We start from the raw sequence: 22,946 nt of genomic DNA on the forward strand, positions 1-22,946 counted from the left end.
AAAATATTCTCTAAGCTCTACAGGTCTCGTTCTCTTTGGCTGGCTTTCTTCACAAGCTTCTGCACAGCCACTGTGGGCTCCTGTGCTCACTCACTACTTCCCAGGGAGTCTCTTCCTTTAAGTCCATACAAGTGCCAGGGAAGGACTCTGTTTGACTTGGCTTAGATCCCATGTCCACCCTGGACTAGTCACTGGGACCAGGCTGGGGGTTTTTCAAGATGCCAACTCTCATTCAAACCATGTGGCAGAAAGGACACATTCATTTTTATATTCTGAAGTCAGTTAATGCTTAAGACTTACCTTTCAATAAATAAGCATTATTAATTTCATTTTCTTTGGGGATGATGTCAAATTTCCAAGGCAGGGAGGTGCCAGTAGGTTCCAACGTTTTAATAAATCCAGAGCCAAAACTCTGTCCACATTCAGTCATGTTCTGATCCTTTTGGACAACAGGGCAATAAATTCCATGTTCCTAATCTCAGCAGAAATAAAGGCTGCTCTCACCTGGATTCACGCCACTCTGTTCTCTGGGTTTAGGTCTAGAGTCAATAGGAGGCCCACAAAGCAAAAAAGACCCTGAATCTGCTCTCCTCTCCTCTTCTGAGACTGGTGGGAGTTGAACTGCTCCCCTTATCTTCACTGTGCATGAAGACTTAGGATCTGATATTACAATCTCACATAGGACTCTTCCTATTGCTTCAGTTCCCATGGATATTTGGCATCCTATAGGTACATTCCACTTCTGAATTATCTTTGGGGTTTAGGTCCTAGGTGTTTTATTACCAATGAAGAGAGAGAAACAGCTGACAGCAAAAATAATAAACACGGAAAAAAGAGAACTAATACTTATTAAGTACCTCCCATATCCCAAGCAATGGGAACCTCCATATGTATAGTATTTCATGAAAATCTAATAACAATCTTAGGAAGCTGGTATTATTGTCCTCACATTTGGATAAGGAAACAGGCTCAGAGGGGTTAAATTAGTTGCCCCAAGTCAGAGAACTAAGGAGTAGAGCTGGAATCAGTTATTAAGTATGCCTAACTCCTACCTACTGGGGTAGCATTGGATATATTTGAGTTTTCTTTCTTAATTTTCTATATTTTACAGTTTGTATTATAAAACATTAGAGGAAATTTGAGAAAAAACATTTCCCCATGTTGTTTTCTATAATTTGAAGTGGTTGAGATCATCGGGTTCATAGGCTTTCATGTCGTTTTTCACTTGCCACTATATCAATGCACTACCCACATTTTCCTAGCTATTGCTGTTGTTATATACTATCCTAATGAGTTATGATATACCATAATATCCTTCACTGCCCCACCATCATGAATGTCATGGGCAGGTGCACTCATAAATCACCCATCATGAAATGGGCAAACGCACTGAAACAGTCTTCAAAAAAAATTCACTGAAGTTGAACACAGCCTCTCACAACAACACCAGCTGGTACATTAATACTAATGGGTTCCTAGAACACTAACCTGGTGGGGGAAGTGCATACTACAAGGGGCCTGCCCTCCAGAAGATAATTCCTGTTTTTTGTGGGGTCCTCCCTCGTACACTGTGAAACCATTGAGTTAATGCATCTTCCTTTCTTTGCAGTGTGAACACTAAGTCCTACTCTCACAGCCAATTACAATTATACAGTACAATGTTATGAACTACAGTCACCATGCTATACATTAGATCTTCAGACCTTATTCATCTTAAAAATGAAAGTTTTACCAGCCTCTCCATTTTCCTTACCCCAGCCCATGGAGATTATCATTCTCCTTTCTAAGAGTTTGGTTTTTTTAGATTCCACAAATAATTCAATCCATGCAGTATGTGTCTTTCTCTGGCTTATTTCACATAGCATTATATCATCCCTCCCCACACGAGGTTCATCCGGGTTGTTGTAAAAGGCAGGATTTCCCTTTTCTAAAGGTTGAATAATATTCCTATGCATATTTTCTTATCCATTCATCTGTTGATGGACACTTAGGTTGTTTCCATACCTTGGCTAGTGTGAATAATGCTGCTTTGAACACAGGGGTGCAGAAATGTCTTTGAGATCATTTCATTTCCTTTGTATATACACCCAGAAGTAGGATTTCTGGGTCATATATATTTCTGCTTCTGACACTCAAATATAGACAAACAGGCTTTATTAACAATAATAACAGCAGTAGCTATGATTATTGTATATTTATTGTATGTCAGGTACTGTGCTATATACTTAATATAAATTACTTCATTTCTTCTAAAAACAACCACTAAGGGGCTGTCGCTACCATCATTTTATAGACAGGCAACCATGCTAGACCATGAGCTTCCCTGAGGGCAGGGATATTTGTTTTGTTCATCGACATATCCCAAGTGTTTAGGAAAGAACATAATAGGCACTCAGTAAATACTGTTGTCCAAGTGAGGCTCCCGGAGCATAAGTAACTTCTTCAGGCTGATGGGTAACATAGCTGGGATTCAAACCCAGCACACCAGATCCTGGTTCCTCACCCCTCTGCTGTGCTGCCTCTTACTGGGCACAGGCAGATACACCTAGTCTGGTCACTCACCTGACTCCAGCTCCCAGCAAACCACTCCACCTTGCCCGTGCAGGGCCCATTGTCACACGGGGTGGCCTCTGCTGGCCGGTTGTTCCCACAGCCCTCCAGGGGCAGGCTGCTGACATGATGGGTCATGCACACCACCGAGCGCGTCCGCACACCAGCCCCGCACTCCGCTGAGCACTGTGAGACAGAAGATGGGCACATTAGAGGGGAGGCCTCTCTCCCCAGGCTCTGAAGCCACTTTCAAATGATGCAAAGAAGGATTGAACACCTCGTTTTCCCACCAACTCTTCCTCCTAGAAATCTTTGACCACTTCTCATTCAGGCCCACTCCATCACGTCACATCAGTCAGGCATATCCCCCAGCCTTAAGATTTTCTGGGACTGCCTATGTTCCCGATATCCTGTCTCATTGTTGTGATTTATATACTTACACTTGTCAGACTATCTGTCCTGGCTTTCGCTTTCGAAAATAAATCCAGCAAAGAAGAATTACAGCATGAAAACGTGGGCACACATCTGCTTGCTGGTAGTCTGGGCTTGTTTGAGAAGGAGGGAAACTGGCGTCTGTCGCTCAACATTGCTGCCTAATATTAAAGCACATGGTTCCAGTACCTGAAGGCCACAGCTGTGACAGTAGACCAGGAGGCAGCCTGGTAGGAAGGGAAAGCCTGGTCTGGGAACCAGCATGTTAGTGTTAAAATCCCCATCAGCTGCGTGGCCTGGGGCAGGTGACCAAATCCTCTCACTTGTGGCAAGTTTACCTGACAGTTGGCATGGGAACACACTCCTGGCAGGATTCCAGGGAATGAATGACATGTAGAGAGCAGGTGCTAATGAGTGCAGACAGCAGGTACTCAATACTGGTACGAGGGTTTTAAAGGGTCAAGACCTACACCCACACTCTGAGATAGAGAAAGCGAGGCTCACAAGGTTAAGCCTTCACTTAAAGCCACATAACTCTTAGTGGTTTCATTACTATAATATCCTTCCATCCTTACTCAGGACACAGTCAACACTCCCCTGAGTCACATCCTGGAGCTCCATGAGCATTTCCCATCTGTCTTGAAATACTTTGGAACACTGCCTTATTTTCAGGACACATTCATACGGATGCTCCACAGACACTTCATGTCCACCAGATGAAATGATGGGACACCCCTTTCATCACCATTCTCATCCTTCCCCTGGATTTTCCAATTTGTGTTCAAATGTATATCTGGATTCAAACCCAACTGCTCTTCTGCCTTCTGGCTTCCCACATCTTGCCAGCTGGCAGGTCCCATAGATTCTCTTTTAAATACACTTGTCTGTCTGGTCCCTTCTGCCCATGTTCCCAGCCCACTGACATTCTTCCCCTGGACTGTGGCTGCAGCTTCTTACTCAGAGTTTCCAGCTCTTCGAAGTCACTGGGCTTCCAGGTGCTGGAATGGCCACACTGAAATAACCCCCTCTGTTGTTGCTCCGTTCCTGACAGCATTCACTTACAGACCTCCCTGGTGGATTAAAGGATTCCTAGAATACGGCTCCAGTGATCCATCCTCCTAGACTAACCCTCTATTATACACCAGAAACACACTAACTAGCTTTTTGATGTGGTCTCCACATCACTAGCACATGAACTAAAAAAAATCATAGGGGCTGAATGGTTTGATATAATATGTGAAAATCAGACTATCTTGGACAGAGCCAAGGTTAGCTATTCCCTAGTCACATGAAATGTTCCCATGCCTTGTCCTTGATGGTCCTTCTGCTCTTCCCCAGGACACACCAAAATCCATTCAGGCTCAGCTCGAATGCCATCTCCTCTGTGAAAACTTTCTTGATTTCCCAATTCAATGTACTCTTCCCATCCTCAGAATTTTCATGACATCTGTATTCTGCAGTTGGCCTTTGTATTATGGTTATTTGTGTCTTGTCTATTTATTTTTTCATTAAAGAAGTAGGTTCTGTGTGGGTAGAGACTATTACATCACCTTTAATTCATTCTCAGTCAGCACCTTATCTATGGCTGAACCCATGATTCAGCTGAATGAATAAATATAAACTTGGGCCCTCCCTCATTCATTTCTCTTCTTTTACCAGCAGCTTCCAACTCTGGAAGTGCCTGTACATGGTGACCAAAGCCCTTCTAGGGGCTCCTGCTGAGTCTTTTCTTAAAAACAGAGTCTATGTTTGGTTTCTACCAACATTACCATTTTTAAAAGTAAATAAAAGCAATATAATTTTAAATAAAATTTGGCAAAAGGAATAATACTAACAACCTTGTTTCCTAATCAAAATTTCTACTTTTGTTTTTGTAACTTGCTGCCTAATCTTGTAAAATCACAGGCTGAGATGAGTCATCAAATATTTACATGACCACTGCTAAGGTGAGCCGGACTCCTCAGAGAGGAAACTCTGGAGCAAAGAGCTTGATGGTGGTTAGAACATGCCCCCAAATATGCTACTTTGGCATATTAATTATTTTGAGTTGAAGGCAATGAGAAAACAGCAGATGCAGGAAGGTTCTCTGCCCTCCCCTTTCCTGCCTAAAAGCAGGGCATCAATTTCCCATGAAAAGGTGCCCTCCCAGTTCCAGGAAGACGAGAACATTCTTATTGGTGGTGGGGAATCAAGATGATTTTGCACAAACATTACTAAAATAACTCCTATTTTTCATTAGATTTCCCCATATATTTCTTAGCCACTTTCCTACAGTTTACTGGCCCCAGTAGCCCAAACCCCTTTCTTTGCCTAGTCACTTCATACTTTATCACCCTTTGTTAAAGTGGTATATAATCGACTTCTGGCCAAGATGGAGGCGTGGACAGACACATTGCATCTCCCTCCACAACTAGGAAGGAGGGCAACTACCTCGGGACTGGAGACAACCAGAAGTTCCAGAGGGTCAGACTGCATGGAAGTCCAGCGAACAGGGATGTGAAGGGGAAATACTCATCCAGACAGGTGGGAGGGACAGAGCCCGGGCGGAGAGGGCGCGGTGTGGTGGTGGCAGCAGCAGCTGAGGCAGCAGTGGCAGTGGCAGGTTGGCAGAAAGCATAGTCACACATTTTGGAAACTCAGGAGGGACACCTGGGGAGCATTCCTGGCTCCTCGCAGGACCTCGTGGCCCATGGTCTCAGCATCGGGGAGGGTTGGGCCTCATTGCTTCTGATTGTGTGAGTGGGTAGGGGTTTGGGTAGAGGCAGAAACTGCTGGTTTCAGAAGAGTCTGCTTATTTAAAGGGCCCCCACGGTCCTAGAACATCCGCAGACCCACCCACTCTGGGAATGACGACCAGAGCAGCAGCTGGAGGGGCACTGATCCTGTGCGGAGGTGGGAAGGGTGCCTGGAAGGGGGGCGAGTGCTTGGCAGGCAGCATTGTTCCCTCTTGGACCCCTCCCCACATACAGCGCCACCACATGGTGAAACAAGTCGCCCCATACTGACAAATCCCTAAGGCTCCGCCCCTTACAACATAACAGGAGCGACAGCTCTACCTGGGATGTGGAGGCAAACATACACAGGAGCCTGTCAGAATGAGGAGACAGAGAAGTATGACCCCAAAGGGGAAATGGATCAAGGTTTCAGTGGGAGAACTTAGCGACAAGGAGAGAGACAACCTAACAGATAAGGAGAGAGACAACCTAAGAGACACAGAATTCAGAACACTGGTGATAAAGATGCTCACAGGCTTGACAGATATGCTTGAGTATGGCAGACTCATAAGAGAAGAAATGAAGGCTATGCTAAGTGAAACGAAGGCAAGTCCACACAAAACCAATGGTGAAGGGAAGGAAACTGGGGTTCAAATCAATGATTTGGAACACAAGGAAGAAAAAAACAGTTAACCAGTGCAGAACGAGGAAGCAAGAATTGAAAAAAATGGGGAAAACTTCCCAAATTTGGCAAAGGAGATGGACCTACAGATCTGGGAAGCACAAAGGGTCCCGGGCGAGCTGGACCCAGAGGGGACCACACCAGGACGCATCATGATTGAGATGCTAAAGGTGAAAGATAAAGACAGAGTCCTGGGGGCAGCAAGAGTGAGGTGGAGAGTTGCCTACAGGGCGGTGCCTATAGGACTATCAGCTGATTTCTCAGAGCACACTTTGCAGGCAGGAAGGGACTGGCAAGCAGTATTCAATGTGATGAAAAGCAACCTACAACCAAGATTACTCTATCCAGCAAAGCTATCATTTGGAATGTAAGGGCAGATGAAGTGCTTCCCAGACAAGGTGAAGCTAAAGGAGTTCATCATCACAAAGCCATTATTATATGAAATATCAAAGGGACTTACTTAAGAAAAGGAAGATCAAAACTATTAACACTAAAATGACAACAAACTCACAACTATCAACAACTGAATCTAAAAAATAAAAACAAAATCCAACTAAGCAAACCAGAATAGGAACAGAATCATAAGTATGGAGATCATTTGGAGGCTTATCAGCTGGGAGGGGGGTGACGGGGAAATGGGGAAATGGTGCAGGGAATAAAAAGCATAATCGGTTGGTACAAAATAGACAGGGGGATGTTAAGAATGATATAGGAAAGGGTGAAACCAAAGAACTTATATGCATGACCCAAGGACATGAACTAAGGTGGGTGGGATTGTTGGAGAGAAGGGGGTTACTGGGCAGAGGGGAACAAAGGGGAAAAAATTGGAACTACTCTAACAACATAATCAATAAAATATACTTAAAAAAAAAGGGGTATATAATCCCTCAAGTCTAACTGCTTCTTTGGGGTTTTCATTTCTTTCCTATGAAGCTCCCGCTGCCCCCATGATGCCATGTAAAAAAAAAAAAAAAAATCAAATAAAATTTGTATGCTATTGTCCTGCTAATCTTGTTATGGTCAGCTTAATTTGCAGGCCTCCATTACAGAACCTGAGTAAAGGAAACGTTTTTTCTTTCTTATAGGCTCACTAATACTTTTCATGACTTTTGTTTTTATCTGCATTGTCTTTAGAAATCTGCTTTCTGAACCAAATAATTTACATGCACCTTGGGAGAGTTTCCCCATGTTGCCATGGACTTAAATTAAAAGGACAATGTTAAGGGGCAAGTCAGTACCCAGTGGGAGAGCATCATAAGGATGAACCCCCAGAGGCTGCGGTGAAGAGCACAACACATTTCTATTCAGAAGGAGCTACACACACAGGACCTGGCCTAGGGAGCTTATCAGGCTGCAGAGACTAATCTTCAAAGTGAAGCACCGAAACACACCCGTTCACTGTCCCTGAAGGATGTGCCTAAAAGAAGGACCAAATCCACTTCAGAAAAGAATCTGATTCCTAAAAGAACTTCAGGACAGATAATGTACAGAGATGCATGCAATTCCTAAGCAACCCTCTGGCGGGGTTTGCCTTCTCTCTCTAGCAACAGCTAAATGCTAACCTTGGCCCAGCTGGCCCCCGAGGGACAAAGGGGCTCTAACGATTAATCCTGAGCATCAATTTTATGCACCTTCTTCCATAATTTAAATAACTCAATATCTTTACTAATTTTTTTCTCTTGGAAAAAACATCCTTAAAAATTAAATGGTACAAAATGGAGCCTGGTGGATTTCCCAAAAGTTGTTTTTTCTGCTGTGATTAAAAATTGGATGAGTGTTTCAACCTGGCATTGATGTGTAGAACTAAAAAGTAACTGATACCGGCAACTGATAGGGCCCACCCTGAGGCCCACCTCGAATAAAATTAGCTGCAAGGATGTTTTTACGGTGAGTCACTAACTCAGAAAAACTACATATAACCCTAGAAGCTTAAGAGAAAATTCAGATTGAATTTACAACCTCAGTTCATTTAGGCAGAGATCAATTAATTCTAAATTGGGCAACAGGATACTCTTTAGTATTCAGGGGCCAATTTCAATGTGTGTGTGTTGGGGGGGGTCCTTACACCAACAGGCAATTCTTAGGTCACCAGCTGGGTGTCCTACAATCCAACTCAATTCTGACACAGTCGACCCAGAGACAGTATCAGATCCCACACGTTAAAGACTCAGTCCTACAAGACTGTCCCACCCAGACTGCAGCAGCCAATCCCAAGGCCAGGTTGTTACCTGTACTTCTGACCAGCTGGCTAAATATCTGAGGTTCCTAAGACCCACTTCTCAGTTCAATTGCTTTGCTAGAGCAGCTCACAGAAATCAGAGGAACATTTTAGCAGTTTATTATACAAAGATATAATCCAGGAGAAGCCAGACAGAAGAGATGCATATGGAGAGGTATGTGGGAAGAGGCGCCGAGCTTCCAGGTCCACCACTCTCCCCTGTCTCCGCATCTTCACTAACCCGGAGGCAGGTGGAGGCGCTCCAAACCCTGTCGTTATGGGTTTAGATGGAGGCTTCATTACATAGGCATGATTGATTAAATCAGTGACCAATAACTGATTCAGCCTCCAGACCCCAGACCTTCCTTGGAGGTTGAGGGGTGGGACTGAGAGTTGGCACCTTTGGGAACCAACCCCTATTCTTAAGTCATCTTCTTAACATAACAGAAGACACCTTTATAACTTTCAAGACTACTGAAATTCCTAGGGTCTGGGGAGCTGTGAGCCAGGAACTGTGGATGAAGGCCAAATATGCTTGATCATCTGAATGACCACACCCATATTTCTTGTAAATTACAATATTGCAGATTCACTCTGGATCCTTAAGTGTTTGTAAACTTTAATCTCATTTGTTCTCTCTCCCCGTTGAACTCTTTAAATGAAGGCTGTCTTATTCACGCCTAGCTTTTAACAGGTACTCAATACATGTTTATGCTAAAAACTGCATAGTTTGGACTAAAGCTTAACAAGGCTATTTTATACACAGCCACTATTCACATGTGGAAGATGGCCATCAACTGGTTATTCCTGGGGTCGACCCTTCCTAAGTTCAGCTGGTGCCTGGAAGGCCCAGTGTTGACATGAAGCCAGAGAAGAATGAAGCAGCCTCCAGGGAACCCTCCCCAGGGCGCCACCTCATCTAGGTCATGGTTTCAGATGTTATCTCTTAATGCCCACTCAGCTATTACAGATGAGGAAACTGAGGGTCAGAGAGGTGACAGCTTTCTCAAGATCTAGTAAGAAATGTCCTTGGGCAAAGGGTGCCAAAGGAAATTCACCTTCTTTAAACCCAATAGCACCCCTTTCCATTCATCTGCTCTGAAATAATCATGAACGTTCAGGAATAATGATCTATTCTACAGGTAAAGCAAAATTACTTACATCATATGGTTAAATCACATGGCTTAAAACATCTTTTCCAAAAAAGCAAAGAAGTTCTCTAAATGGAAAAAGAAAAGTGCTCATTCCTTTGCAATATTTGGAATTTTATGTCAAGGCTTAGATCCAGCAAGTACTTATGTTAAAATACAAAGCAAAGAGTCTTTATTGGAGGGGAAATAGCTAATGAGGACTTCCTTGTAAATTACTTGTAGAGTTCTACTGTCCTAAATAAATATGGGAGACACATAGTGGAATTAAAGCATTGCAGCTTTTTCTTACCACGTAGTTGCTTTTTCCTTTGCCCACAGGGCATTCTGAGCCCAATGCCTTTTTCAGAGTATGGCAATACAGAGATGGAATTAAAAAATGGTAAAGAATCAGTGCCATAAAAGGATTATAAAAGCGATCTCAATTGCTTCTTGGGAGACTCTAAGTTGAAATAGTCTTTCTGGAGAGAAATTTGCCAAAACGTGTCAAGAGTTCTAAAAGGCTTTGCAACATTTAGTCAAAGAATTCTACTTTTTAAACATTAATTTAGGCAAGCACAGAAAGGTGCATATAAATATTTATGGATAAGAATATTTATGAAATATTATTTAAAATAGTAAAAAATTAGAAAAAAATGTCCCCAAACATTTAGAAATAGGGTATTGGTTCAATTATAATATTCATACAATAGCTTAGTCTAATTAAAAAATCATTCTTTAAAGGTGTTAATATTATTAAAATGTTTACAATACATAAATGAAAAAATTAGGTTAACAGATTAATAATATATTATGATTTATATTCTTGAAGTGTGTATAAATACAAAATACTATTTATGCAAAGTATGTATAAGTAGAAAAAAGCTTGGCAGTATAGCTTAAAAACCTTAAACTGTTATCTTCTAGTGAAGAGATTATAGTTATACTTTCATGTTCTTTTTATAATCTTTACAATAGTATACTACTGTATGAGCAGAAAAGTGAGCTATTTTAAAAAGCATCTTTCCAATATTAAAGGGAAAGCCTAGTGTCATTGTTCTTATCCATTTGCTTACACACTAAGTTTGGCAAGTTTACTGTGAATACAAATTCTGGCTAGAAACCCAGAAGGACAAAAAATCAGTTAAAGGAACTAGTAATTTTTAACCTGGAGAGGATGGGGAAGGAGCTCCCCATACCTGAGGGTCTGCAGCGTGAGGAGTGTGCATGCATTCCTTGCAGCGCACGCTGAGAGCTGGCAAGAAAGACTAGTTCAACAGGAAAGGAACCCTCTTGGCACTGGGCTGTACAAGAAATAGATGTCATTGTCTCGACACACAGGGAATTTCTGACAAACGGGCCAGATCTATGCCAGGGCCACTGTCGAGGGCCCCTCATGTGCCAGGGCGGCTGCCCAGGTGACCTCTGCCACATTTCCTGCACTGCTGCCACAAGGCCAGGAGCTGTGCTGAGACGGGTGGCTTGGAAAGGGGTCTGCACGCAGGCAGGACTGGGTGAGCCCTGCCGCACTCAGGGGCAGACGTCTGAGTCAATGTACACCTTTAGATCAGCGCCCACTCCCCCTTTGTTTCCTTTTGGTGAGCCCCTTCCTGATGGCCAGTTTGGTGCCCAGCACTGTCCACTCCTGGGGCTGGAGACACAGGAGCTGCTCATCCAGAGAGCTGTGCTTTCGCTAAAGGCTCTCTCTGGGGACTGCCTCAGGGCTAAGGGGCAGGGGCCTGTTGCCACCAGGTGTCGGGAAACCAAGAGGAGATTAAATCTCTTGATGAGAATCTCCAGGAGGATCGTTGAATGTGGGCTGAAGGCTGCATTTGCAGGTGTGTTTTCTTCCTTTCTTCCCTAATAACACCCCCACTAAAGTGGATTATTGCTGTGATGAGAGGGAGGCAATGCAGGAAACCCATGCGAGCACTCCAGGGTGATGCTGAGAATACTCAACAACTGCTCCATGGTGGGCACTGACCAGTCAGAAAGGATGCTGGCCAGTTGGAATCAACCAACAGGGTGGATGGGCCTCCATCTGCTGGTGTGTGAAGCTTACTCCTCCAAGCTTGAGACAGTGCACTGTTTGTTGTTCACATGACACTGCGGGGAGAGGGCCTGGGAGCTCAGCAATGTCTCCTAAGATTCCATGAACATGGCCTGTTTCCTCCATTCCCTGGACCAGCAACCTTGGCACCACTGGGAACCCCTTAGAAATGCAGAATCTGGGCTGGCCCCATACCCCTGCTCAGACTCTGCATGTAACAAGGTTCCCAGTGATCTGTAGGCATGCAATAATTTGGAAGCACCATGGAGATTCATATAAGGCTAGAACGCCTGTAATAGTTAATCTCTGAGCCTTTTCCCCAAAGTCAGAAAGCACCCTTGGGATTCTTAGCTGGGAATTCATCTTTACGCAGCTTCGGAGCACCTGCGACACATGGCTCCCACCCGTTAGCTGAGCAGACCCGGGTCGCTGGCTCCAGGAAAGCACTCTGCTGACATCACACTCACCCTTTCACTCCACTCGGTGAGGAACCAGCTCCTCGCACAGGGTCCCATGTCACAGTTCTCAATGTCATTTGGCCGGAGTTTCATGTTGCATTCCTCGTCATCAACCACGTCCCCGATGTTGCTCACACACTTCACGTCTCGGGTCCTCTGTCCCACGCCACAGGGCACCGAGCACTAGGACATAGCAAGCTCACGTGAGCAGGACGGGAAGCGTTGGCTCTGGGTGGTGCCCTCATTCTTGTCACCTGCCACCTAAACAGAGGCCTGGAGAGACGCCCCAGGTCGCAATGGCCCTGCAATGAGATGCTACCCCGGGAGGACCCCAGCCCTGAACATTTCACCACCCTCTTGCCTAAGACCTTCTCTGGTATCTTGCCTCCTTTGTTCGTCTGAGCTTCAGTTCTGTCACCTACCGAACAGGAGACCGGACTGGGAGGAGTTGGCTCTGCCAGCACTTGCCAGCCTTCACTCCACGAGGACACAAGAGAGACGAGACCGTCTACACCCACCTTCCGTGGGCTCCCTGCTAGGGCCGGCCGCGGTGCGCACGCTAGCTTTAATTTTATCGAGCTATTGGCACGTTCTTTGGTTTACAAAAGCAGCATTCAGAGCCCCACAGGACAGGTTCCCTCCTGGAGAACTCAGGGTACTCCTAAGTGAGGTCATGGCGTGGGGAGGAGGGAGGGTGGCGGTGGGTCTAGGGGAGGAGCCTCAGAGCAGGCCCCCTCTCCCCCTCCCCCCTACATACCGAAGTCCAATCCGTGCGGATCTGCCACTCGCTGCAGATCTTCAGCTGGCAGGTGCTGGTGGTCTCGGGCTTGTCCAGGTGCTGGCAGCGGTAGGGCTGCACGGTCAGGCTGCGGTTGGCGTACACCTGGCGGCACAGAACCTGGCGGTGCTGCATGCCCAGGCCGCAGGTTTTGCTGCACTCTGACCACTCCCCGATGTCCCAGCTAGCTCGGGAAGGAGAGAGCAACAGGGACAGATCACCTCAGTCAACAGGAGGAGGGCCGGAGCTCACTTAGCTTACTTACACAGAACCATCAGAATCCTCGGAGGTAATAACCCTTCTCCCAGGGCACTGCTTACTGGTCTGACTCTAAAGAAACTGACTTTGCTTGACATGCTATTTGCCAATGAGTCTATACAATTTAAGAAAATTGAGAAGGTACAAATAATTTTTATCTAGTAAAAAAAACCAAAACTCCAAAGCTTAGTTTCATTACCCTGTAGAAAACCTTAACTCACTTTGGAACTAACTTAGAAATCCTAGTCCAGCATTCTTTATATTATTACTTTAGATTTTATATAATCTTGGATTCAATGATCTCCTGGTTCTGGACATTAAGGAACATCTTTGTGTTTTGAGTCATCACTTTTGAGACAACAAGTTGAGAGACCCTGGCTCAGGGGGCACTTTCAACTTCTTAGTAGCCTGACAGGGACACACCTCCACAGAGAGGCCTGTGCGATGGGCCAGTGGCACAGCTGTGGGTTCCGTGGGAGGCCTGCATCTGCATGCATGTGAATCTTCGATTTCCTTTACCAGAAATCTTTATTTCTCACTGTTTACACGTTTCACATTTCTTCCTCTGTCACCTTGCTCTGTCATTTCATTAAGATGTCAGCACATGCATGTCATGTGTATGGATGAGAAATATGTTATTATTTTGAGAATTAAGTTTTGACCCTGTTTAGGGCCCTTTTGACCTGTTCTGATAGTGTCATATTTATCACTCAGTCAGCAGCACAAGGCCTCTCCTGAGATGCTCTTCGTGGCTGCTCCAGGCAGATGTGGTGTGACTTCCGTTCATCTCTCTCCGCACACAGCTCTCCTACCACACTGACCACACTGGATTCCACTGGGTTGGCCAAAAAGCCCATATGGATTTTTCCATAAACTTTACCAATAACTTTATTGATTTGGACATTTTGAGTATATCAGCTATCTCCTGTGTGGTATAATGTTGATTGTTCTCAATGTCTCGATTTGATCACTATCAACTTCAACTGGTCTACCCGACCGTGGTGCATCATCCAGTGAGAAGTCTCCAGCATAGAACTTCACAGACCACTTTTGACACAGCTGATCACAGCACCTTCTCCATATGCTGCACAAATCTTTATTTTTTTTGTGTTTCAGTTGTGTTTTTACCTTTCTTGAGATAATAAAGCATAATACGCCAAAAATATTGTGTATCTTCTACAGTCTTCAATATTAAAATGCCTACACAAAAATTCACCAATTTTGATACTTTTTTAAAAAAATGCATGCTGATGTGACAGCTGTCACAATACAATCTAACAAAATTGTTAGAGCCACCTTACAGAAAAAACCAAATGGACTTTTTGGCCAACCCAATAATTCTTTGCTTCCCTAACCAAGCTAAACCCTAATCGCTCCAATTTCCAAAAAGGTGGGCTCCCAGGGGCTGTGCTGACCTGCTAAAGACTCCGGCTCCTGTGTTGATCCTGAAAGACAGGTGCTCTTGCTAAACAGACTGCATTTTATGCATAGATCAAGACTCGTGTTCCTAAATCAGATTTAGACAGATTTCAAAATGAGATGAAATCTGCTACTAAGGTCCTACGCACGCACATGCAAGCAGAAGTGACTTGGTTTACAGGGGGTGGGTACAGAGAGACCATCTTACAAGGCTGGGCAGGGGAAGATGTTGCAGGGCTCCTCCTCGGGGGTTGGCTTCATGCCGGAGTCACAGTAGCTCTCAGGAACCTCTTCATGAGTGTTTCTGTGCACACAGCGAAAAATGGGATACTGCGATCCTGGAAGGACAAGGAGAACGTCTGAAGGACAGTCCCACAGACCTGAATGTTGCTCTGTGGTGGAGATGCACAGAGATCCAGGTGCTGATGAAGAGTGGCCGCAGAAACAGAACAGTTCACACACACACACCTGCCACACAAGGGCTTGTTCTGCACTGAGGTGCAAAGAAGAGTAGAATAGTTCTTGACTCCTAAGAGCTTATAGTTTATTTGTGGACATGGTTTAAAAGTGCTCAAAGGCAGATATAGACACTTCTCATAATAGTTTAACATATCACTATGCAGGGGAGAGATTCTAAAACAAGCACTAACAGTAACTCCTTGAAGATTTTCTGGAGACATTGAAGAGAAAGGGTCCTAGGGGGCTCAAGCTACAGCCTACAGAAAGGGTTGGGCTGGGAACCTGTGCCCACCTGTGTCTTGAAGGGAGAGGGCTGTCTAAGTCACTGAACTGGAACAAAAGTGCCCAACAAACTGGCCTGCAAGTACCAGATATGTTCACGAGACAGTTAGGTTGGTGCAGAGAAATGAGATTTAAGAAAGGCTAGAAGAGCAGCTGGCTTCCACTTTGCAAAGTATTTTGCACATTCCCCTAATAAAGTTCTGATCCAGTGGTGCTTTATTTATTTGAGTACATGCCTGCTTCCCACAAGACAGTGAGCTTCTTAGGTACAGGGCTAGTTCTCATTCATCTCTGTATCCCCAGTACCTAGCAGAGTAGTGGGTGCTGAATAAAAGTTTGTTGAATGAATATTTATTAGAGGTCTAACATTTCTTTTTATTACTTTGCTAAAAAAATTAACTGCCTCAGGTGTTTATATTTTTATAAAACATACACAGCCTTGGCCAGGGGGCTCAATTGGTTGGAGTGTCGTCCCGTGCACCAAAAGGTTGCAGGTTCGATTCCTGGTCAGGGCACATACCTAGGTTGTGGGTTCAATCCCTGCAGGGCACATGTGGGAGGCAACTGATGGATGTTTCTGTCTAACATGGATGCCTCTTTCTCTCTTTCTCTCCCCTCCTTCCTCTCTCTCTAAAGTCAACAAATATAGCTTTGGGTGAGGATTGAAAAACACACAGCCTAGTTTCATTGGCTTAAAATGGATAAATCTATCAGGAAAAAAAGATTTGGTTAAGTGTAATTTCTAGCTCTCAAAACAACTCAAAAAACAGCCGATTCACAATTCTGCCTTCCTCTCTTTGCTGCCGCCTGTTGGCAGCACTGAAGTATCACTAGTGAACGTTTACAAAGTTTGAAATGTAAACCAGCTGAACCTGCAACCCAGCTGCAGGAAGAATAAAATGCTTCCTCACAAAAAACCGTCTCCCCTCTATTATAGGCCACTACGCAATGCCTGCCCCACAGAACATTGTCATTTATTCTATGTACAGCTCTGTCTTAGCTCTGTTGCTAACTGGCCAGGTATATATAGTTTCTGGATTTCTAATTTCCACAATTTTAATCATAACTAGAGAAATAACTTTTAATATGTCTCAAAATTTTATCATCAGCCATGAGCAGTGTCTCAATGCCTCTTTAAACTGATCTTGTGTGACGCTGAGCCCAGAGGTAGTTCTTATAAGAAACTGGACAGTTTGTAAGACAGTTTAGATCTGAAACACATATTTGCTTAAAGTAATATGGCCAGTCAGAGAAAGACAAAAACCATATGATTTCACTCATAGTTGGAATCTAATGAACAAACTGAACTAACAAGCAAAATGAAGACAGACTCATAGATGGAGAGCAGGCTGACAGCTCTGGTGGGGGGTGGGGTTAGAGGGTGGAGGGATCGAGCAAAAAGGAAAAAGGACTCATGGACGTGGACAACAGTGTGGGGATTGCGGGGGGAGGGGAGTATAGGGGGGAAAATGGTAATGGAAAAAATACAATAAAAAATAAGATAAAATAAAGTACTCTGGTAGTAAAAATTTACAATGTAGCTATAACTTGAGATCGTTATTTAAAAATAGTGTTCCAATTAAGCATAATTAGTAGCTGAGTAAAAAGCAGCACTGACTGTAAAATTAATAAGAAACAAAAACTTTTGTGGAATTAAGTTTTGTCCAGAGACATATCTGTTTCCATTTAAGAAGAGATCTTTAATTAAATTCAACAAACATTAAGCATATTATTCTGAGTTAAAAGTTGAATAAGATTCAGTTCATGGCTTCCAGGGTACCCCTTTGGGACCCAGCTATTAAAAGATTAAGTAAAAATCTTATTTTTTTTTTTAGCCTATCCCTTTCTCTTCAGATCACATGGGTAAAACTTTTCTACTTACAAGTCTATGGCTTGGAAAAACAACAGTAGCTACCCCAACTACTTGGCACTCAAGTGAGAGGGAAATTTAGTATATTTAGCCATAAAAACACAGGCAAACAGAGGAATGTTCTGTGTCTTACAAAGATGGGTCCTGCATGAGGCTGCCTGCAAGGCCTTGGCTTGCCTTCCCACCCCCTCGCTGCCCTGACAGTAAACTTGTCCACGCACCAGCTCCGGCGTTTAGCCGAGGAAATAAAGTCAGAGGATTCGTTCTTTCTCTGATGGTGAGAAAATACCAGATCTATAATTTTTGACTCCAGTGACCACAATTTCTTTCTTTCTTTGGGTCTGTTTCAGTTACTGCAGAGAGGGAGATACCTGGCCATTTCTTCATTGTTCAAGCACACCATTGGATATTTCTCTAATTGCCAGCAAGCAGGAATAGGGTGGTGAGGGCAGGTGCTGGCTGGGCTCCAGGCAGCAGGAGGAACCTGGGATCAGTTTGGTTGGGTTCCATGTTGGGTGCATTGATCAAAACAGAAGCATGTTATGTTGGAGCAGGAAACTGTAACACAGGTAGAAGTCAGCAAGGCATTATGGAGAGATGGACAAAATAAGGAAGAAGAAAATAAATAACATTAGCCTTGGAACTCCAGGAGTCAACCAACCAAGCCAAGCGCTTGTCCAGGTAGACAGAGGTCTTGGCAATGACTATATGGAGTACAGGCCATATCTGAATGCCGGCGATGGAGCCCTTCTGTGGGGATAATGTCACAATGCTGAAAGTATTGACAGAAAGGGAAGTTTCAATGTGACAGGCAGAGAAATGTGTGGTCTGGTTAATTCCAGCGGGAAAGACTGGAGAAGAGTTTGGGAGGGTCCAGTGTGGCAGACTCAGAATTTCTCGTCATGGCACACTTGTCACCACTGCTGATGACCAAGAGATAAGCTAAATATTTGGTGCATCCATGCTGCCTCACCTGCCCCGCACATCTGACTGAGGCTTTCAAAGCTTGGGAGCAAGCCTACAAGGGAGCAAAGGAGGGGCATCCACAAATGGGCTATTGCCATTTGTCACAGGGGAGAAAAACAGGGGCCTGGGAGGAGGAGAGAATGGAGGGCTAGGGGAGTAGGACAACTCTCTCTTTTTTTGCTCTTGGTAGTAAGTAGGTCTTGAATTTATCTTGCAAATAAGACCTGTCCTATCTAACTTTTTATTTAGAAGGCTAAAAGCCGAGTTAGCTTGACTTCAAGGACTCCTCTATCTTCTAAGTCTCTAGCACATCTCTATTTTTGTTCTACTTTTAAGACACGTCTTCAGTATCTCTTTGGCCTGAGAACCAGTGTCATTTAGAGGCTGGACATCTCATTTTAGGCATCGAGTGGCAGCTGTGAAGTGTGTGTGTGTGTGTGGTGTATCCATGTGCAAAGGAGAAAGACTATCTTAGAACATTAATCAAAATAATATGGAAATCTAGAGAAAGAGATTCTTCAGTTTTGAATACATAAATCCACATTCTTTATGTTACTGATAGGACCTGGTAAAAGCAATAACAGACTTGTATACCCAGGATGTATTGAAGATGTAAAAACTACCCTTTATCTCCTCTACCAGCTGATATATATCACATTTGAAGTGTAGTGATGATATAGCCACTCATTCCAGAAGCCCTTGAAGAGCACTGACTGTGTGCATGGTAAGATACCAGGTGCAGAGGTGGCAAAGTGTACACTCATTAGGACAGCAGGCCAAGCAGAGCCCCAGTTCAAAAGGAACTGTGCCCCAAACTGCCTACTTCTGCTTTGCAAGATCAGGAAGGGCTTCACAGGGGAGGTGGCACCTGACCTAGATGGTGAGGTGTAAGCAGGAGTGGGCCGGCTGGGTACCAGAGAACAATAAGGGAGGCAGATTTTTATTTCAGCGCGGACCGTAAAGACTAGAGTGTGGCGTGAAGGGTGAGCTGACAAACGACACGCGCTTCTGTCCTCCTCCCACTCTGTCCACAACGCAACTCCTGATGGCTCCTGACAGGGCCACGCCCCACCCTATTGGGAGGCCTGGGCCAGGCTGTCTTTAAAGACAGGACTCGGAGAATCTTGTACACATGCAGCCCTTGATACAAAACCACGTGACAACCATTTTATCCTTTTATAACTTTCCCTTGTTTCCACCTGGTTCTGAGTGTAGCTAGTTCCTTTAATGAGTATCACACCATAACCTAAATGGCAGAATATTTCAGTAATAATAATTTTGATTTGGGTTCCTCTGCAGTGATGCTGCACACTGCTTACGGCCATCGTGTTGTGGGGAGGCCCTCGTTGAAATGCTTTTGGCCTCAATGTTTAATTATCTCTAACTTGCTGCCCCCCTTTGCTGATTCTAATCTATATCTTTTCACTGTGATAAATTGTAACCATGAGCACAGCAGCTTTTCTGTCTTGTAATTCCTAAATGGATCGTCAAGCCTGAGGGTGGTCTTGGGGCCACTAATGAGCCCTCTCGGGGCCAGGCTCATGGTGGCGTAGGGTGTGTCGTGCCCTGGGGGCCACCCGCTCAGCCCTCCTGGGGGGCTGCTGAGACCCCAGCCACACGTGAGCTCACCTTTCCCACAGGTTGTGGAGCACTCCGTGGTGCCCAGCTGCTTCCAGTTGTGGTCTCGGCTTCGTCGTGGGGGCTGGGAGCCAGGGGGAACCACACCGTCTGGCCGGTGGGAAGAAAATCTGTCTGGATGCCTGACTGGGAAGCTCTGAGCTGCTTCTGAGGTGAATATTTCAGGTGCTCCACCGTGTAGGTCTTCCTTCCCCTCGGTTCTCTCCATCCCTTCTCCCCGATCCTGGCTCCTCCCCTCCACGAGCAGCTGACCCTGGAAGGGCTCCCCTGGGAGAGGCCAGTGCACACACACAGGTAAGTTCATTTTTCACAGTGAGTCATAAAGAGGAAACTGCTTTAGCATTAGAAATCAGGTAGCAGGAGGTCATTTCTAATTCAGAGAAATATATTTAAAATATGCAGACACTAATTTCCCCAATCTTTAAAACATGATTAAAAACAAATAAGGAAAAGGTGAACATCCCAGTGGAAAAGGCAGGCAAGGGCCAGGGAGAGGCAATTCACATAAAAAGGAATACAGGCAAGGGAAGTCTTACAGCAGTGCTCCCTTCACTCATAACTAAAGCACCGCATGCAAAAACGAGGGCGGCAACAAGTCTACTTGCCTAACAATAAAGATTGGAGACTTTGGAAACCCTTAAATCACTAAACCCCTTGCTGAATGTGCCAGAAAACACATTCTCATACCCTGTGGGGGAGGCTGCAAGTAAGACACAAATTTTGGAGAGAAATTTGGCAATATCTATCCAAGCACATATTAGTTTAATACAAAATAAGGAGGAAAATTCTAGAGTCACTGTTGAATCCAGTTAGAACAGGGCTTTCTCTGACCCTTCACCAGTACTTTCTTATTTAGTTGGCTACTTACGATACTTGGTGGTTTAAAATATTATATGCAAATTAAACCAAGAGAGTTGAGACCAGGCATACTGATATGAGACAAGATGTTATCAGCCAAAAACACTTAAAAATCTTCGGAGTACTTTGTATGTACTGGATGCTAAGATTGATGCCTAATTTATTCACTACCTCCCTCCTACCCCCCTCAAACCACACCAAACCAGACCAGACCAAACCAAACCAGAAAATCTGTTAGTGCAGTTTTCTTCCTCTCTCTGTGTTGTGGACTGGGAGTGTGTTCGGAGAAGTTCCCGACTTGCCTGAGGAAGCACTGCAAGGAAGTGGCAGAGTGGGATCCAGGCTGTGGCCTCCTGCCTCAGCTGACATGGAGGACGAAGCCCAGTCCAGAGCGCCCCTCCTCACCAGCGTCTTACAGTGACCCCTGTCCCAGGCAGCCAGCCCCAGAACCCCATGCTCCCTGTCAGGTGTAATCCATTAGGCTCCATCGTTTCAAGTAGTCTGTTCAATTGCCCCCACAGATCAGCATCAACCTCAGTATCTCAATAGTTTGCCATCTGGACTTGGCTCTCAGACTGTGGACTGCTCCTGGGAATGGCTTACAAATTCTGCTGGGCTGGGTGTGCTGACTTGGTGTTCGGACAACACGTATATGCCACCTGTCTGACACCAGGCTGCTGTTTCCAGGCGGCCAGGTGGCTCTTCCCTGACCTGTGACAGTCGGGTGACCTGGTTATTTGATCGTCAGCCCAGGGAAGGATGGAGAGGCTGGGTCTCGCACCTCACTTTGTAGGACAGGCATTGGGCCAGGGAGCCTCCGGGCAGTATAACAAGCACAGGGCTAGTTGCACAGGCTAGTCCGAGGTCACTGAGGGGTCCGGGCAGGAACTTAATTTCTCTAAGTTTCCACTTCCTTACTTTTAAAATGAAGCTATGATAGCACCTCTCTCTGAGCGCTGTGGGGGAAATTCAATGCACTAATCTCTGGGAAGGGTTCAGCAGTGCCCAACACACAGGAAGGGCTCTGTCTGTGTGATCAACTATCATCATTAATATTTTTGCAGCCCTTCTTGTTGGAAAGACAGAAAATTGGTCTCCATTTGGGTGGGTTCCATCATCACTCAGTAAAGAAATATCTGCGAAGCCTGAGTGCCGAGCCATTCCCAGCAGCAACCCAATGAAAGCTGCCCGCTCTGTCCCTCAATAGAGCCTGTGGGGACAGGTGTATCACTAGGTGTGAATTCAGTATTCTTTTCTGACAGGTCAAGTCGTGTTCACAGATGCCAAAGGGGACTGGCATCCCTCAGAAGTCTGTGTCCTAATCCCTGAAACCTGAAATATGTTACCTTACATGGCAAAGAGGACTTTGCAGATGTGATGAAGGGGAAGATTTTGAGATGGAGAGATTATCCTGGATTGTCTAGGTGGCCCAGATTAGGGTCCTTATAAGAAAGAGGCAGGAGGGCGGGAATCAGAGAGATGTGGTGATGAAAGCAGAGGGTTAGAGTCAGCGAAAGATGTGAAGATGCCGCTCAGCTGGCAGTGAAGATGGAGGAAGGGGCTGTGAACCACAGAGGGCAAGTGGCCTCTGGAAAAAAAATGAGGAAACAGATCCTTTCCTGCAGCCTCTAATGGGAGCATGGCCCGGTGACCCTGTGATTCGGCCCAGCAAACCCATTTTGGACTTCTGACCTTTAGAGCTGTGAAACCGTAAATCTGTGGTTGTGTTGAGCCACTAAGCTTGAGGAACTGGGAAGAAAGCCCCAGGACGTTTAGTTCATTTCTGAATCAAGTGAGTGGAGTGCTCTTGTCAGTGAAGGCTCAGACAAATGGGGGAGCTTCTTCTGCTACCTGGGCCCCTGACTCTGAAGTTCGCATCCCTGGGTTTTCTCTGCATTGACTTAGAGATGGGGGAGGGGCGTGTCTGCACAAGAAGAAGATAGAGGGGGCTTTAAAAGGAAACGAACAGAGGGCTTGGCAGTGCAGAAAGGACTTTACCTGGTCTCCTGTGAGGTGGCACCTGTGGGCTGATGGCATTGCTCCCCATGATAACGTACTCATAGTGGACTCCTGGGTTAGGCTGTTGGTGTATCATCTGACAACACAAAAGTCAATGTCACTGCACTGGCGCGCACGCACATCCCTTTCCTCCCAGCTTTGGGCTCAGTGTTATAACTGGCACTATCT

At 45.1% G+C, this 22,946-nt stretch overlaps 1 protein-coding gene and 1 non-coding gene across 2 annotated transcripts in view; both read right to left on the reverse strand.

Moving 5' to 3' along the window:
• THSD4 (thrombospondin type 1 domain containing 4) overlaps positions 1 to 22,946 on the reverse strand; it is a 116,475-nt gene that overhangs the window by 9,252 nt on the left and 84,277 nt on the right. The window contains exons 3-8 of the mRNA XM_090268309.1: positions 22,758 to 22,854; positions 19,893 to 20,168; positions 14,895 to 15,024; positions 12,989 to 13,193; positions 12,241 to 12,414; positions 2,563 to 2,736 (exon numbers count right to left, since the gene is read on the reverse strand). Of these exons, the coding sequence (XP_090124435.1) occupies positions 2,563 to 2,736; positions 12,241 to 12,414; positions 12,989 to 13,193; positions 14,895 to 15,024; positions 19,893 to 20,168; positions 22,758 to 22,854 (1,056 nt within the window). The remainder of the gene's footprint in view (positions 1 to 2,562; positions 2,737 to 12,240; positions 12,415 to 12,988; positions 13,194 to 14,894; positions 15,025 to 19,892; positions 20,169 to 22,757; positions 22,855 to 22,946) is intronic.
• On the reverse strand, positions 18,442 to 18,570 carry LOC150015729 (small Cajal body-specific RNA 15). Its single transcript, XR_016510331.1, has one exon.

This window comes from Furipterus horrens, unplaced genomic scaffold (genome assembly GCF_987537825.1).
Source record: "Furipterus horrens unplaced genomic scaffold, mFurHor1.1.pri manual_scaffold_3, whole genome shotgun sequence".
In the NCBI taxonomy this organism is placed as follows: Eukaryota; Metazoa; Chordata; class Mammalia; order Chiroptera; family Furipteridae; genus Furipterus; species Furipterus horrens.